General features: G+C 38.2%; 1 protein-coding gene and 1 non-coding gene across 7 annotated transcripts in view; one reads left to right on the forward strand and one right to left on the reverse strand.

Moving 5' to 3' along the window:
• The window catches only part of slc4a2b (solute carrier family 4 member 2b), a 98,644-nt gene that overhangs the window by 49,390 nt on the left and 32,130 nt on the right, over positions 1-17,124 (forward strand). For all 6 annotated transcript variants that reach the window (XM_088322744.1, XM_088322741.1, XM_088322743.1 and 3 more), the window contains 4 exons: positions 1,614-1,717; positions 6,276-6,484; positions 12,649-12,785; positions 15,622-15,802. In XM_088322744.1, the coding sequence (XP_088178870.1) occupies positions 1,614-1,717; positions 6,276-6,484; positions 12,649-12,785; positions 15,622-15,802 (631 nt within the window). The remainder of the gene's footprint in view (positions 1-1,613; positions 1,718-6,275; positions 6,485-12,648; positions 12,786-15,621; positions 15,803-17,124) is intronic.
• On the reverse strand, positions 6,716-6,901 carry LOC148348028 (U2 spliceosomal RNA). Its single transcript, XR_015847783.1, has one exon. It is a non-coding gene; the product is annotated as a U2 spliceosomal RNA (small nuclear RNA).

A 17,124-nucleotide genomic window follows, 5' to 3' on the forward strand; every position in this document is an offset into this window, starting at 1 on the left:
GCAGTTGCTTGAAATCCAAGAAAATGCCTGATTTTTAATTTTGAGTTGAATGATTGAAAATGCTTAATCATTGACATGTTTCTCTGCTGTCTGACTCGACAGATTATGCATTAATTGAAGAAAAAAAAATACAACAAAGTCTGCTAAAAGATGACACTTTGAATGGTTTTATCGTGTGAAGTATCATTGCCCCCTACAGATGCAGTAGGAAAGGTACATTAGAACAGGGAAATCTTGCCAAGATGCCAAAAAATACAAACCATGGTTCAAACGTGGAACCAATCCACGCACAGCATGCAGCAATTTGTGCACAAAGGATATGCCTCTTTTCACAATTCTTAACAATGGTAAAGTTGGCGCTTTCCATTCATAGGAATGTTAACTCACCGAGATGATTAGCCAAACTATGATTTATTTTTATTTTTTTGCTAATGGTCCGGTACACCTCTGTGAAAGGTGTATTAGTGCTAGGATAATGTATCAATTATGGATATTCATTAAGGACCATGTAAAAAAATAAGGTAGCGTTTCCCAGTTGTAAATTGTTATGCTATGGACTTCATGCGACTGAAAATGTAAACTCCATATTACACTCATTTTTACACTTATATGGGGAGAGATTTCATTTCTTTATAATTGTACACCAAAGATTAAAAATCGCATATGTAAATTATATATATATTTGTAGCTCTGCAAAATACATGCTTCACACCGGGTTTTTTCCTTCAATGGTACTGGAAAAGATTGAAAATTGGCCTAAGAACCCTGAAAAAGAAAATCTTAATTAGAATCACCTTTTATTGTATTGACACAACAAGATTACGGTCGAGGTGGAAAAACTATATACAATAAAGACTCATAAATAGAAAAATATGAAGTGTTCACCTCTAGTATAAAGCATTCACATCTGAAATTAAAACTATGCACAACTGGGATATTGCACTTTGAACCAGGATATTGCGCTTAAAACTGTAACAAGTCAAAGTGACAACTGAAAAATCTTTAATTTGCATAAAACTGGAAATGAAGTCAAGTGTAAACGAACAGTACAATGTAAAAACATACAACTGTGTAAAAAAAATGAAGCCGAATCGATAAAATACTTTTTCTGCAATAAAATACTCCTTTCTGCAAGTAAAATACTACTTCTGCACAACTGTTTTAGAATCAAGTCAAGAACATCTAAAATAAAAACTGTACCTAACCAGGGTGTTGCGCTTAAAACTGGCGTATTTCACTTAGATCAGAGACACTGCACTTTAAAACTGTGTTTCACAATTGCGGTTTAGTGTGTTGATACTGTAGCTTTGGGGAAGAAGCTATCTCGGTCTGTTCGTTCGGGCATTGCAGGATCTGAACAGAGGCACAATGGTAAGTCTGAAAAGACTGTTACTGTGGTGCAATGAGTCTTTTAGAATGTGTTAAGCTCTGCCGAGGTAGCAAGAGCTGGCAATATCCTCCAGACGATGCAGGGAGCAGCCGTTGATCTTTTGGGCCGTGTTTATAATCCTCTTGTGGGCTTTCCTGTCCGCTGTAAAGCATCCTGCGTACCATGCCGTGATGCAGTTCATGGAAGAGTTACTATGACGTGCTATTTTGCTTGCGCCTTTTAGTTCTTCGTGTCCAAAGACGAACACGCTGCCTTCCCCACCCAAGATCTGGATGTGGTCCCGCACTCAGCTGCAGCAGCCAATCCTGAAGACGGCACATCCACCGAGTGAGTGTTGTTATTTTTCTCCATTTTGACTTGTTTTGGTCCACGCTGGGTTCGTTGCCCAGTCTCCGGCATCCAGTCTTCCCGCTGTGCACTCCAGTAATGCCGTATATCAGCTGTCGCTATGACGACAAAACACACCTCCACACGGCCAGGCTCCACCTATGACATTTAGCCCTTCGGCGCATCACTGTATCGAGATTTTGGCTGGGATAAGTTAGAAAGTAAGCACTACTTTTTGGGACTTAGAAAAAAATATATATTTGATTGGAGCTGTTGTAATTTTGAGGTGTTAAACGGTGAGTTTCCATTCACATTGGGTGTTTGATTGTTTGAATCAGTGTTTTTCGCACAGTGCTCGGGCCCAATAGTGTTCCGTGAGATGCAGAACATTTCATAATATTATCTTTGCGAAAAAAAAGCATGCAGTTTTTTGGTATGCTTTCTTTCATTTCGTGATCAGCCGAGTAACTGAAAAATTCATCTACATCAGTAAGTGGCAGAATATTCCTGTTATTTTACTTTTTTTTTAAAGATCAACGATATGTTTTTTTTAGGGCTGATACTGATTAATATTAAGAGGAGGCCGATAAACAGACATTTGGAGCCGATATTCATTTGCTGTGAACGCTTAAAAATTGGTGTAAGATATTTTTAATAATGCAAAAAGAAACCAAGAGTTTTTGTCATAAATTCAAATAAAATGTTAATAGCTCTCTTAAATCTTTTACAAAGAAAATAATAAAATAAATATAATTTGAACACAACATACATGATTAATCTTTCATTTAAACTAAAAACTCAAAGTGCAGGAAATAAAATTGGACTTAGCAGCAACTTCTAAGAAGGTACATAAAAAACTTAAATAGCACCCTGATATAAATAAAAATGTCAATACCAACAACCGGACTCAAATTAACTTAAAACCAAAAGTACATTGAAATTTCAACAAAGCTCGCAATTTAAAAAGTGTGGCCATGGTTGACTAACTTATGTTATGGAAACAGCTAGTCATTCAACCTTCCACTTTAGCGTGCTTTATGCTCTATCACAAACACACACGCTTGATTGACCAAGTAATGTTGTGATAAAAGCTATTATTTTAGTCTCCACCTGAACGTGATTCCCTAAAACAAGTTAACTATACCTTCTCGTAATCACACACGTAATATTTTACCACATACTTTTTAAGATCTAAATATTATCAGCAGCTTTTGATTCACAGCCATGTCAGGACTCTGGAGTTGGCAGACCTGCCGCTGTTTACTCTGCTCTAATATTTTTCTTTCTGCTTCAGTGGCTCCACTGGGTGTGTAGCATCCAAGGAGAGAGAGGAGTAGGAGAGAGGGAGAGCAAGGCTCGACTGCATCTGAGCCTAAATAATCGGCCCGTCGAATAGATATTTAATTTTGTTCAATTGTGTATTTTCTGAGATATTTTAATCTCAAGAGTATAAAAATGTTAAAACAGCCTGCATATTACATCACTTATTTTGTTTGATGAAGCTGTTTTTGGCAAAAAAAATAGTATAGAGTAAATCAAATTAAGGAAAATCTTCCTGATAATTTCCCCATTTCAATTGATATTTTCTTAATTCATGAAAAAAATGAAAATGTTAGAATGTAACAAAATAAAATTCTGTTGTACTGGAAAATACCTTTTGCTCGTATTAAGTAGCAGTTTTATTATTTTTTTCTACAAGAGTGAAATACCATAAAACTTAAAACAAGGGGGCTAAAATTAGAGAAATTCCTAAATTACCGTTATTATTAACCAAAATAAAAACCTGTATTACCTCCAGGTAGGCAAAAGATCGGGGCTAAAAAAATCTAGCCCTACCGGCCTGTGGATGTAAAAGCCTGAACCCAACCGATTAACTTGACTAGAGGGACCTGAAGTAATAATAATAATAATAATAATAATTTCCTTTGTATTGTCATTCTTTGTAACAATGTACACAGAACGAAATGTCGATACACCTGACCCGTTGTAGCGAGTCGGTGCAGCCGCAGCCAGAGGGCGCCGCCATTATACCAATTAGGTATGTGTCGGTCGAGGCGCGAACCAGCGACCTCCCAGTCTCAAAGCCGGCACACTACCATCTAGGCTACTGAACCTGAAGTTGAATTTTTGGGGTGTGAACTTCTGCGCCAAATTGCCTTTATCGGCTGAAGTACACACGGAGCCAAAATGCAGCGCCAAGGTGCAGCTTCGGGTTTACTTCGGGCTCGGTCCCTCAAATCAAGTGTGCATCGGGGGGCGAAGTACACGCAGCCCCGAAGTGAAGCGCTTATTTTGGCGACCAAAGTACGCGTGGCTCTGAGATGCAGCACGGAGGTGTGTTCATCAAGTAAAAGCACTGTTACTTCATGATATCACTCAAGCAGAAGTAAAAAGTAGTCATTCAAATAATTACTTGAGTAAAAGTAGGTGCTTGCTGTGCAGATCTTCCACGAAGAAAAAACAAAACAAACCAACAAAAATACAGATAGAGAAAAGCCCGGTCCGACTTAATGATTGACATTTTTTTTATGCCGTGTCCAGGTCCGGGCTCAAGATCTTACCTCCATGTTCTGGGCCTAGAGGCCATCAATTGATTAAAAAAAACGTTGTTGTCAATATGTGCAACATGCCTTCAGATAGATGATTTAGGACCATCAAGGCTAGTGTTGATAGATTGAAAAACAGCTACCTACCCTAAGACAATAACCACCCTCGATGCTGTAAAATACCTTAATGGGAATGTGCAATAATGACGAGGACTGATTCCGCTTTGAAAAGGGAATACAAATTTCTCACCTATAAATATTTTTGGCTATTATTGTAATCAATGTTGTTTTTTTTTTTTTTGCTGAAAAGTTTTTAATTACCAAACATTTTCAACAGTTTGCCTCGATTTTTTTTTTAACAAAAAATAGTGTGCCTTGTCTCTAAAAGGTGGAAAACAGTGGTTTAAAGCTTTAATTCAGTAAAAAAAAAAAAAAATTGAATACTAGGCAAAAATACATGAGCTATCATATCAATGTTCCTTAAAAACAAACAGAAAAAAAACAAATAAAACAGGTTGAGCAATTTGTATTTTTTTTACTCAGTGGTCACCGCCATGTTTGTCTGTTGTCTTATTGCTTGCTCTGGCACATTACACCAGTGTTTTTCAACCTTTCTTGAGCCAGGGCACATTTTTTTTACATTGGAAAAATTTTGCGGCACACCACTAACCAAAAATGTTATAAAATTACACTGAACAGTATGTTTAATTCCGATATAATTTATAATACCCCAAGTTTTTACAGCACAGACACTTGACAAATGTAAATTTCCCTACGGGGATGAATAAAGTATCTATATCTATCTATCTATCTATCTGTATCTCTATCTCTCTATCTCTATCTCATATATATAGATATAATATTTGCAGAAAATGATTCATAGATGTTTTATAAAATTTTACATTTTCAAAAGTGACATTGGATAATTTCTCACGGCACACCTGACGATCTCTCACGGCACACTAGTGTGCCGCGGCGCAGTGGTTGAAAATCACTGCATTAGACAACAGTGTCTATAGTGGTCAAATATTACACACTGGGGCTTTAAAACACACAGCCCATCTTAATATGAAAGTTAAAGGGACAGTGTGTATTATTTTCTTATTAGATGTCGCTGCATTGTCATGCCACTGAAAACGAGTGCTAAAAGCACAACAGAAGACGACAAATTACGGAGACTCAAAGTGAGCAAAACCCACCTTATAACTTTTGAAAAGAAGAGAAATTAAACATGAAAGAAAACTGAAAAGACAATAAGTAAATCTCAAGAAAAAACAAATGAAAAGAGAAAAAAGAAATAAAAATTAAAAAAACGCATTTTATTTCCTATGTGGTCGTTTTCTCTTTAAATCGTTTACTTTCTTTCTTTATTTCCCCCTCCTTTTTATTTTAGTTGTCCTTATTTTCCCATTTTTTGTATTCCTTTCCTATTATTCATTTTTTAAAATTATCTCTTTTGTCTTTCTTTGAGAAACTTCGGGTAAAAATTGGAAGAAGGGTCCTTTTTCTCGCTTTCAGTCTCTATAATTTGCAGTCTCACTTGGACTACACATTACAGCGATATATAGTGGACAAATATAAGAACAGCGGAATCATTATAATATCTCATCTCAGCTCATCAGCTGCACCGCTTATCCTCAGTAGGGTCGCGGGGGTGCTGGAGCCCATCCCAGCAATCATCTGGCAGTGGGCAGGGGACACCCTGAACTGGTCGCCAGCCAATCGCAGGGCACACAGGGACAGACAACTCACTCGCTCATTCACACCTAGGGAAAATTTGGACCGGCCAATTCACCTGAAATGCATGGTTTTTTTGGAATGTGGGAGGAAACCGGAGTGCCCGGAGGAAACCCACGCAAGCACGGGGAGAACATACAAACTCCGCACAGGAAGTCTGGAGCTGGATTTGAACCCACGCAGGAGGTTCCCATGACTTGAACTGTGCCGCACATGCGCTAACCACTGTGCCGCCGTGCTGCCATAATAATATCACCTAATGTAATTTGTTCCAGCAAGCCAGAATCGTCTGAGGTTCCCGGATCTCTGCATCCGGAGCACCCGCCACTAGCCCGGGCCTCCTCCACTGGTCGCAGTTACGACCTGCAGGATCGGCGTCGAACAGGCAACATGACGGGCGCAGAGCAGACCAAATATCAGCGAATTGCCACAGACGAGAGCGAGGCACAAACGCTAGTCTCTGCTGACCTGGACGGCATGAAGAGTGAGTGTGGCATCTTCAATTGTACCTTTCTCATGTTATGCTAAATAGCATCTATAGAAGGGATTGGTAACCTTTTTGATCCCAAAAGCCATAAAAGAGAAAATATTTAGATTTTTTTTTTCAATTATCCATTATCCATTATCAGTCTAATCATGATACACTGCACAGCCAACAGGCCGAGACACTAGAGGCTAAGCCAAGATCCTAACCAAAAGGCCAAGAAGCGATCAGTGCGAACGCACCATTCCCGGAGGTACTGCAATACCGGGCCGACGCGTGGAGTGAACGGAGCAAGCTCCTATTCCATCTCCCCGTTACAAAAATCAATCCAATCTTAGCCAAAAGGCCGAGAAGCGATCAAAACAGATGCTGGTTCACATGCTCTTATTGTTCTTAGCCAAAAGGCCGAGAAGCGATTCAGAGCAGATGCTGGTTCACTTGCTTTTGGTCAAAAGACAGAGAAGCGATTTAGATTTTGTTTCCAAGCGAGCCAAACCATATATTTTGAGACAAAATTCAACAAAACCGACAAACGCTGTCATATTGATTGTCCTCAACAATGGTTTCAAAACAAGGTGCAAGCAAAGTTCTTTTGTAAAAATTTCACAAAATACTGAAAATGAGGATACCAACTATTTACCTTCAGTGCAGACAGTGCTGGGCTGTCTGTAGCTACGCCCATTCCTACAACTCACCCAATCAAATTGCTCTAGGTGCTTTGCTAGAGCTTCTGGGTAAAACAATTGATAAATAAATTAAACATAAATTGTTTAATGAGATGCTATATAAAAGATGTTTAAGGATTTACAGCCATAATGGGGTCCGACTGTAAACTGTAGTTAAAACCTTGTCCTATATGCCCTCGACCGAAAACTTTGTGCATCAATATTGTCTCTGCTTCACATGTGTGACATTCAACTCTGCATTGAGTAATACATTTAAAAATTGTGCAAGACTTATTCTATCTCCGAGCCATATGTGCTCATGAAGAGAGCCAGGTATGGCTCGCGAGCCATGGGTTCCCAACCCCTGATCTATAGCAGGGGTCAACAACATGGTGCTTCGGGGCACCAGGGCGCCCCCTAACAGCCCTTTTGCACTTCATTGTTCTAGCCTTTCTCGCTCACCCTTTGGAATTCCATTATGATAAAGTAACCGGCTCTTTGTCCCTGGGAAGCGCAAGCCTTACGTACCCTCTCTGTTGAGGTTCTATAGCCCGGACCGAGCACCTAAAACGTCAAGTGCGTCACTGCCGACCACTGATTGGTGCACAACATTTGCGCACTGCTGACTACTGATTGTTTCGCTACGTTGGGGCACTGCTGACCAATTATTGTTCAAAGAGGGTAGTAGATTTACAATTTCGCAGAGCCTCTGGTGCTTTTGGTCATACTCTAGTCTTGCGGCGTCGTGTTGCCACTTTACTTCCCGCAACTGTAACCTGGTTGCCAACGCCATTCGCCTTACTGTTTCCAAATTATTATGCCTCTCAAGTCGTTTTACAAAAACAGCCACACACAGACTACTAGATACAATAACAGCTCCGCTGGCCGTTCATCCATTGTCGATTGTCTGAGTGCGAGTGTGCTTCTGATTCGTGCTAAGACTCGCGCTAAATATGACGCTGAAATGCGTCAAGACGCAGCACCGACCCATAATGGAAAAAGTACCTGGAAGAGGCATAGTCCGGCGAGATGAGGAAGGCCAGAACCATGTAGTACCAAAGGGGCTTAAGTACACCTGAGTAACCTGCGCACTGGTTCTGAAAGTAGCTCACCAGTGATGAATTATTGTATATTTTTGATTTTCGGGTTTTTGTTTTCTTTTCAATAATGTTGCAAGAAACACCACAAAATAGACAAATCATCTGAAAATCTTTACAAATCTTACCCCATCCTTCTCTCCCTTACTCTCTACCAATATAATGTGTAAAACTTGAGAAAAATAGAAACATGGCTGAATAATCACTCCTGTAACGATTAAATCATTAAAACACGCAGATTGTTCTAAATCACCCGTCTTATGTTGCAGGATTTAAATCTTCTCTTACATTTCTTTTTATTGCTGTTGATTTTCTTTGATGAGTTGGCAATATGGCACAATTTCCTCTTTGATTTTCTCATTTTATTCTACATTCTTGTAGAAATTGTAGAAAATATTTCTACATTCTCACTGTGATGTTTCAAAGTTCTATCAAATCTTTCTTGATATCAGTCATTTCTTTCAGCACATCTTCCAGCTCCCTTTTTGTTTCCATCATTTCATTCAGTATTTTTTCCATTTTGTTGTCCATCTTTTGAAACCCTTGTTTTTATCTCTCCCTGTATCTTTGGTTTCATTCAGTCATTGGGATTCTCTAGGAAAATGTATTTGTAAAGTGAAAAATCATTAACATGATCAGTGTCTTTAGATGCATAATCAATTCTTCCAAAATTATTTTTAAAGTTTTTCCAAAATGTATATATGTCAATTATTTTAGTGTTTGACTAAAACTATCTTAACCTTACTTTTATTAATTACAGCCTGGCTCGGCGACTTTAATCGGGCATGTTTATTGACTGTACTCCCAAATCCTTTCAATTGTGGACTCCCAAATCTACTAATTGTGGACTGAGCAATTCGGAAAAACGCTGGACTGTGTAATGTAAGATCAAACATTCGGGAACTCTGTTTGACCCTCACAACCCCCCCCCCCCATGTTTCATTAGTCTGTATTTGTAAACATTTTACTCTCCTGGATTTACTCAACTGACGGTTGTAAGAAGACCATGGTTGCGTATCATTATTGAACGTGAGAACTTAGGTGAGCTATGCGGCTTTATATTTTCCCGGTATCTTGTTTTAGAACGATCTTGATGTTGCTGTGATGAGTTGAGTGAATTAAACTCAATTCCAAGTGTTTATTGTCATATGCAAAGTAAAGTTGCGAGCGAAAAAGAAAATAGAAACTAAGGAATGTTTGGCATTTCTTGAATCCCAAGACTTTAACCTTCCGAATGATATTTGAAATGATGCATTTGAGTGACATCGTACAGACACCGCATCCGCACGTGTCTACGACACGTATTTGCCTCTTTGCAAGCTTTGGGAATGTTAAGAGGGTAATCAGTTTGACTGAATCATCTGACTGTTTTGTCGACGTTCCCATTGTAGCGCCTTATAATCCGGTGCGCCTTATCTATGGAAGATATATGACCAAAAACTATTTTTTGGGGGTGCGCCCTATAACCCGGTGCGCCCTATAGTGCGGAAGATACAGTATTTTTTTTATAAAATGTGCCCTCTTGGATGGCAGCCACAGAAGTTAATTGTCAAATCCGGCATGACACGGGGTTACCACCCTGATTAATTAGTGGGAAAAAGTTGGACAAACCAACGGGTTCGCGCGGGGGGGTCTACGTCCTGTCAGCGAGACATTTTGCTCTACTACACAAAATAACGATGAGGAGTACCAAGATTTGCCTCCCGTAAATTCCAGACTAAAAGCTGCTAGATTTCTCCTACCTTTTAAACACTGCTGCTTAAAAAAGTGCGACTTTTTTTTTTCTTTACTTGGCGAATGTTCGCAAGGTTCTCGGCGGCAATTTACGTGAAATATACTCAATAGTCACCTGCTCCAATCTGAATTATTCAATCAGCCGACACTAATTGTCAGAAAGATTCCAAGCATTTATGTACAGAAGAATGAATTTTGTTGCACTCGTGTGGATATGTTGAAACCAATTTAATCAATTTCAATGAGTTTGCTTTAATTTCAGTCTATTCATCTATTCATTTTATTAGAATTATTTTTACGACCACTAGAGAGCGCCAGCGATACACTATAAAGTTTAGTTGGATCAGTCTAGTATTCGGAAGACAAAATTCGCGACATTAATTTTACTTTCAATTCTTTCAATCACAGTTCATTAATTTTGATTAGAATTATCAATCCTGAAGGGATGAAACAGAATGCACATCCTGTTTAATCCAACGCACAATTAGCGTTTATTTTAACATGAAATCGAAATGAACGGGATCTCTATTTTGATAGGGTTCATTTAGGATATTCATTCTTACAGGCAATTCTGCTAAAATCAAACCACCCAAGAACCAAAACAGCATGAGTTTGGAAATTGAAATTGTAAGTTTGTAATGTTTTGGAGATCCTCAAAATTCACGCCTTGGCCGGTTACAGCGTTGAGACCGATGAGGTCGAATGGACTTGCAAAGTGGGATCACGTACCGATGAAGCACTCTTATACAGCCATGGCTCGGTGGTCCCCCGCGTTGTTGGGCAGGCAGCTAAAAAAAAGACCAAAACCTGGACACTGTTCCATTTTAAAGGACCAATGACATGTGGTTGGGATAAAGCCGACTATGCAGACGGTGCAGTCATTCCACCCATCCCAAAGGCTTGGGTTCTATAGCAGAAGTGGAATGCAAATCTTTAGTTTGTACTTCTTGTGGCATGGGTTGTTAATCCAGGAAACAACTTTGAGTTCACTCATTCTGTGGTTGTTACAAAAATGTACAATCAAAAGGGTGGAAGGAAAAATAAATGGGTATAATGTCATCCTGACAAAACAAAGGCGTATGTAATCCAAAAGGTAACAAAAAGAAAGTCTTTGAAAAGATAAGGGAAAAGGTCTTTGGGGTAAGAATGTGTCTTTCGGGTTCATGGCAAAACACAAAGAGGAAGATAAAAGAAAAACTGAGTAGTTGATGTTGTGATGGGTTTATTTGACCTACATAATATTATCTGCTTGACAACTGCAGACAGTCTACATTGGGGTGTCTTGATCGTGGCACACGGTGTTTTTTTTGTTTTGTTTTTTTGTTAATGGAAGAAATGGACATGTATGAGGTCATTTATATGGCTGTTTAGGCCTGTGGCTTGAAATTACATGTGGCTCATAACAAAGACAAAATTGAGATTCATCATTAAATTTGCGTATGCGACTTTAAATCAGGTGCTCTCTTGTAGTCCAGAATTAACGGTAATACCTTTTTGATTTTTGGCATCTTTCTTGAAAAAGACAACCAGCGATACTGTTTTTTGGCATTTTTATTTTTCAATGGCTAGAAAAGTAAAAAAAAGGGCTGAATTTAGACTCCCATATTTATAAATGTGTCCGTGTTTCTTCATCTTTTTTTCCCCATCAGGTAAGTATCAGTCCGTTTTTTCCACATCTTTGAAAAAATCATCCTGGGAAGGAAGCTCCAATCCTGGCTGCTAGTCAACAATAGGAATTATTAGCTCCACTTTTGTTTCCACCCTTTAGTAAAATTAACACTACCGTACACTGATGTGCTCTGATGGCTTCAGGCAGAGAGAGGAGGGGGGCAAGATTGGTTCACGCGCCGGTCAAGACGGGGATAGCTCTTTTCTTGATTGGTCCAAACACTTTTTGTGTACTCACCTGTGTGAGCGGACGGGTCCCGCCTTTTCCCTTCAAGAGCAGCTGGCATGTGCAATGGTTTGTTTTGAGATTCTCTCGGCCTTCAAATTGCTTTTAGCGGCTAGTCATAGATGAGTTTCTCAATGCAGGGCAGAATCGGAAGCGTCACTTTTTGTTTTTTAGGATCTTCGAACTTGGACCAAGGTAAGAACATTTCGGGTGGAAAGAGATCTGTGTAGTTGATTTAACAAGTTAAAATTTTTGCGGAAGAGCTTTTGCCGTCACTGGCACTAAAAGTGTTATTGCAGAGAATATCTAAGTTTGGGTTCTATATCCTGGAGTAAAATTGAAAAAAATAACAAAAGATAAAATAAATGAATAAATTGGTAGATATAATTAAACAAAAAGTAATTGGAAACATTTTTTAAAGAAGGTTTTAAAAAAACAAAAATAAGAAAAAAACAAGAATGAAAACATTGTATTGTTCACAGCACTTTTTACCTTTTCAATAAAAATAAAGAATAACAAAAATTAAAACACAAAAATAAAAATGAGTAAAATAAATAAACATAAGGGAAAGTAACATATTTTTTAATATAAAAAAAGAAAATATACTGGTACTGGTAAAATAAATGATGAATAAAAATTTAATAAATAAAAAGTAAAACGTAAAAATTAAGCTAATTAAAATATAACACATAAAAGCATCAAATAGATAAAAGTGTGTGTGTGTTTTTTTTTAAATAAGTGGAGAATTCAAATTAAAACTCCTTCTCTCCCCAGGCCATCGCTTTGAAGATGTCCCCGGCGTGCGGCGTCACCTGGCCCGAAAGAGCATAAAAAGCCCAATGGTGCACACGGGCAAGGAGCACAAGGAGTTCACCATCCGCCCCCGCAAACAGGATCGCACCCCACATGAGGTAAGAACACTCATAGAGCACCAAACCTACGGTTTATCCTATTTATATGACCTCATTAAGACCCATTGAGGCCAATTACATCAATGCTTTAGTTTCGCAATTCCCATCAAATCCCTACAGTGGAATTTGCAGATAAGCACATGACTCATTATTAATAAATGGACCATCAAACAAGGGAAATCGAGCAACCAGACACCAGCAGCTTACTCCCGTTATGATTTATTAACGCTCGTACAATTCTGATGCACAGACCATTCCGTCAGGTCCATGACAGCCACCAGGGCCGTTGCCAGACATGAGTTTCAGGGGGGGATATATCAAGTGCACGGGAAGGCACAATTTTTATTACACCTTAATATTTTTTGCACAGCATCGTTTCCAATGTTTTTCAGGGATGTGTTTCACGATTACCTTTTTTTTTTTAACCCCTTAATGTTGGTAAACAAAGTCCTGTCTTCGGAATGTCACCAGTCACTGAAATACGTCATGCCATTTTGTCATATCATTGGAAAGCTTCAACACTTGGGCTGCAAGACATGATGGCCGTTTCAAAATGTACTCATCACAGAAACATCACCTTAAAACTACAAAGCCTTTATTGTTCACTTACACTGTAAGTCCCTGTGAAAGTCACCCGACGATAAGATTCTTCGCAAATATGGTGTAGTTACATTCACGAACGTCCAGTGAATCCAACCGTGTGAAATATTTAATCCAAAACACCCGATAATGCGACAGATTAAAAAAAAAAAAAAAACCACCCAAAAGCATTCCTGCAATGTTTGACGAGCTTTGTGCTAACCTTCTGTTTGGCTTCATTACTTTCCTTTAAAAACAAACATACTTTTCAGATTGGTTTCAATACTTCAGCTAGCCCCTATGTTGTATTTGACAACACTCTTGACCAATTACAACCTTTTTTTATGATCCTTAGCCTTTGACAAACTGAGGGCTTAAATGTATAGTTTACACGTATGGATTCTAGAATAAATTTGCTTAGTATAAAAAAGTTTAAATGAGGTTCACAACAGAGTGAAAAAAATGAATGTTATTATAATTTAGTGGAATAATAGATTTTTTAAAAATGTTATTCGTATGGGCAGAATTTGACATTATTATTAATATACTGAACAAAGAGAACCCCTAAAGTCTGTCTTTCTTACTGCTTTTTCTTTTTATTTCTTTTTTTCTTATCTTTGCTAATTCTGCCTTAGATTTTTACTTTTATTTTTCTGCTTTTTTTCTTCTTTTGCTCTCCATTTTCTTTGTCTATTATAATTTTTTTTCTTTCGTTATTTATTTCTTTTTCTCAATTTTTTCTCTTTTTTTCTTTGTTTTATTTTTTCTCCTACTGTTTCTTTTTTTTCCTAACTTTTTCTATGTTTTTGTTATTTTGCCTTTTTTCTTATTATTTTGTTTCTTTTTCCCCAGCGTTTTACTTATTTTTATTTTTTATTTTTCTCCCTTTTCTTTTTTTTTATTATTCGTTTCTTTTTTCGTTTGTCTTCTTTTTTTTTTCATTTTTCTGACTGCCCTCACCACTTTGTCCAGTTTTCTTTGGGTGGGCCGAGCATGTCTGTGGGTGGGCACTACCCACCCCTGCCCCTCTACCTGGTAACACCCCAGACAGCCACTCAGCCTTCTCTCCTAATCCATAGTCCAAGCCTCTGGTTCTGTACCGCTCCGACTCTCGGCCTAAAGGTGTCCTGATGGATGCAAGGGCTAGCGCAGCTGCATCTGCGTATGAAAAGGTGAGGCCGGACAGGTGTGAACACCTCACCCTCGCTTGACCTTGGCGTGAGCGTGATTTCCCAAGCATGAGACGGGCAAAGTTGTTTTGTCAAGCACGGAAGCATGGAGTGTTACTTCATAAGTAAAGGACAAAAACTTTCTTGGTTTGTGGAAAAATGTTGATAATTATTCCTGTTTATCATTAAATATTCAGCTGAATCAATAATTTTACACGATACACTTAGAGCTGTGACTTAAAATTATTTTTAAAAACGAATGTTTATTTATTTATTTATTAATTTTTGATAAATCGATAAATCCCATTTTTTTGACAAACACCTTTTTAATTTCCTCCTCTTTATTAATATATTGAAGTTTTAGACGTATATAAAAATAGTGCACAAAACATTAGAATATTCTCTAATATCACGGTTCACGGATCCCTTATATAGACATTGTGTAATATTTACTGCCTCTTAGTGGTAGAAAAAAACGTTCACTCAGTAAAATAAAACCATTAGTTTGAAGTGGGGGTCTCTCCAAAAACAAACAGAAGAAAAGATCACGCAATCCCAACAAGAACTTTTCCCCTGATCAAAAACCAAAGTACATCAAATGTGAACAGTGTGGCAATCCAAAGGGAAATAAATGTGTCTTCAACCTCTGTCGAGGATGCTGTAAGAAGAAATGCTACAAAGAAGTGGCAAACTGTTTAAGCTAGGGTCAGATAAAAAGGAAACACAATTTTTCACTTCTTGCTCCATTTTACAATTATTTATTGTTTAAATATGTTTCTTATTTGACTGGGTTTTTTTAAACTGAGTAGCCATTTAATTTGATGCAAAATAATCCCTCATTTTGACTGTATTTCACTTTTAAATTTCATTTCCATGTTTTGTTCTCCAATAATTTGTTTGTAATGACTCATTTTGTTAAAAATAAACAAGATTTTTTTCTGCATCCTGCTCCCAGTTTGAAAATGTTTTCAACTTAAACTCATCAAACGTGGAACCCATTTTCACCCTCACTTAATTCACAAGCACGTTTGTTTTGTCTTTTTTGTTCCATGGGAATGACCGTGCTGTCCGTCTTGTCCCCCCTTCAGGTTTTTGTGGAACTGAACGAGCTGACCATGGACAAAAACCAGGAAATGCGCTGGAAGGAGACAGCCCGCTGGATCAAGTTTGAGGAGGATGTGGAAGAGGAGACGGACCGCTGGGGAAAGCCGCACGTGGCCTCTTTGTGTTTTCGTAGTTTGCTGGAACTCCGCAAGACTATTGCGCATGGTAAGAAGCCGAAACTGAAATTTAATGTCCGATATAGCCTTATACACTCTTCATGACCCATTGTGTAATATATAGTGACCTATTGTGGTGGAAAAATACTTCATTCATTGAAAAAAATCACTATTAATTTAGATAAAGAGCAAAAACTGTCACAAGTTGAGTAAAACTGTCACGAGGTGTTGGACATACCCAAATGCAGGACACAAGGGTATTGATCACGATCTGGGGGACGTTTATTTAACAGCTACGAAAAAAAACTTGAAATATTGAAAGGGAGATTTGGGAGTTCTTTTAAAAACGATGACTTGAGCACAATTTGGGACGAAGGGGGAACTGAAGAAGGTGGTCGGAGTGCAAGGTCTTAGAGAGTGAGCTTCAAACAAGGAGAGAATTAAAAAAAGGAGGTCGTGGAAGGAGAAGCTTGTTATCTTGGCAAGGGAAAGTTTTCAGGAATTTAAACAACTCAGCAATGTGAGGTGGGAGCCCTGGTTATTTAGAATAGAGGTGGATAATTGTCTAAAATTACCTTGGGAGTTGAAAAGTGAGAGGGACTGGGAAATGGGGTAATGCTGCCATCTTTAGAGAAGAATAGGCACTTCAGGTGCCAAAACATGAAAAAAACGCATACCGTCTCATAAACATGATTTGGAATTGTTAATATAATGGTCATCTTGGATTACCTCTTGTGGCCTCTTGTCAATGTTTCTTATTTTCCTTATGCTGAGGTTTTAAAAAAAAATTCTTGCTCTCATGTACAGTGCATCCGGAAAGTATTCACAGCGCTTCACTTTTTCCAAATTTTGTTATGTTACAGCCTCATTCCAAATTGTATTCATTTAATCTCTTATCTCAAAATTCTACACAAAAAACTCTATTATGACATTGTGAAAAAGTTTTTTTTTAACTTTTTTTTAATTTCTCGAAAATAGAAAACTAAGAAATCACATTTACATAAGTATTCACAGCCTTTGCCATGAAGCTCAAAATTGAGCTCAGGTGCATCTTTTTTCCACTGATCATCCTTGAGATCTTTCTACAGCTTAATTGGAGTCCACCTGCAATAAATTCAGTTGATTGGACATGATTTGGAAAGGCACAAACCTGTCTATATAATGTCCCACAGTTGAGTGTGCATGTCAGAGCACAAACACCAAGCATGAAGTCAAAAGAACTGTCTGTAGACCTGCGAGACAGGATTGTCTTGAGGCACAAATCTGGGGAAGGATACAGAAAAATTTCTGCTGCTTTGAAGGTTCCAATGAGCACAGTGGCCTCCATTATTCGTAAATGGAAGATATTTGGAACCACCAGGACTCTTCCTA

The sequence above is a fragment of the Urocampus carinirostris genome, chromosome 18, assembly GCF_059441175.1.
Source record: "Urocampus carinirostris isolate Australia breed hairy pipefish chromosome 18, RoL_Ucar_1.0, whole genome shotgun sequence".
In the NCBI taxonomy this organism is placed as follows: domain Eukaryota; kingdom Metazoa; phylum Chordata; class Actinopteri; order Syngnathiformes; family Syngnathidae; genus Urocampus; species Urocampus carinirostris.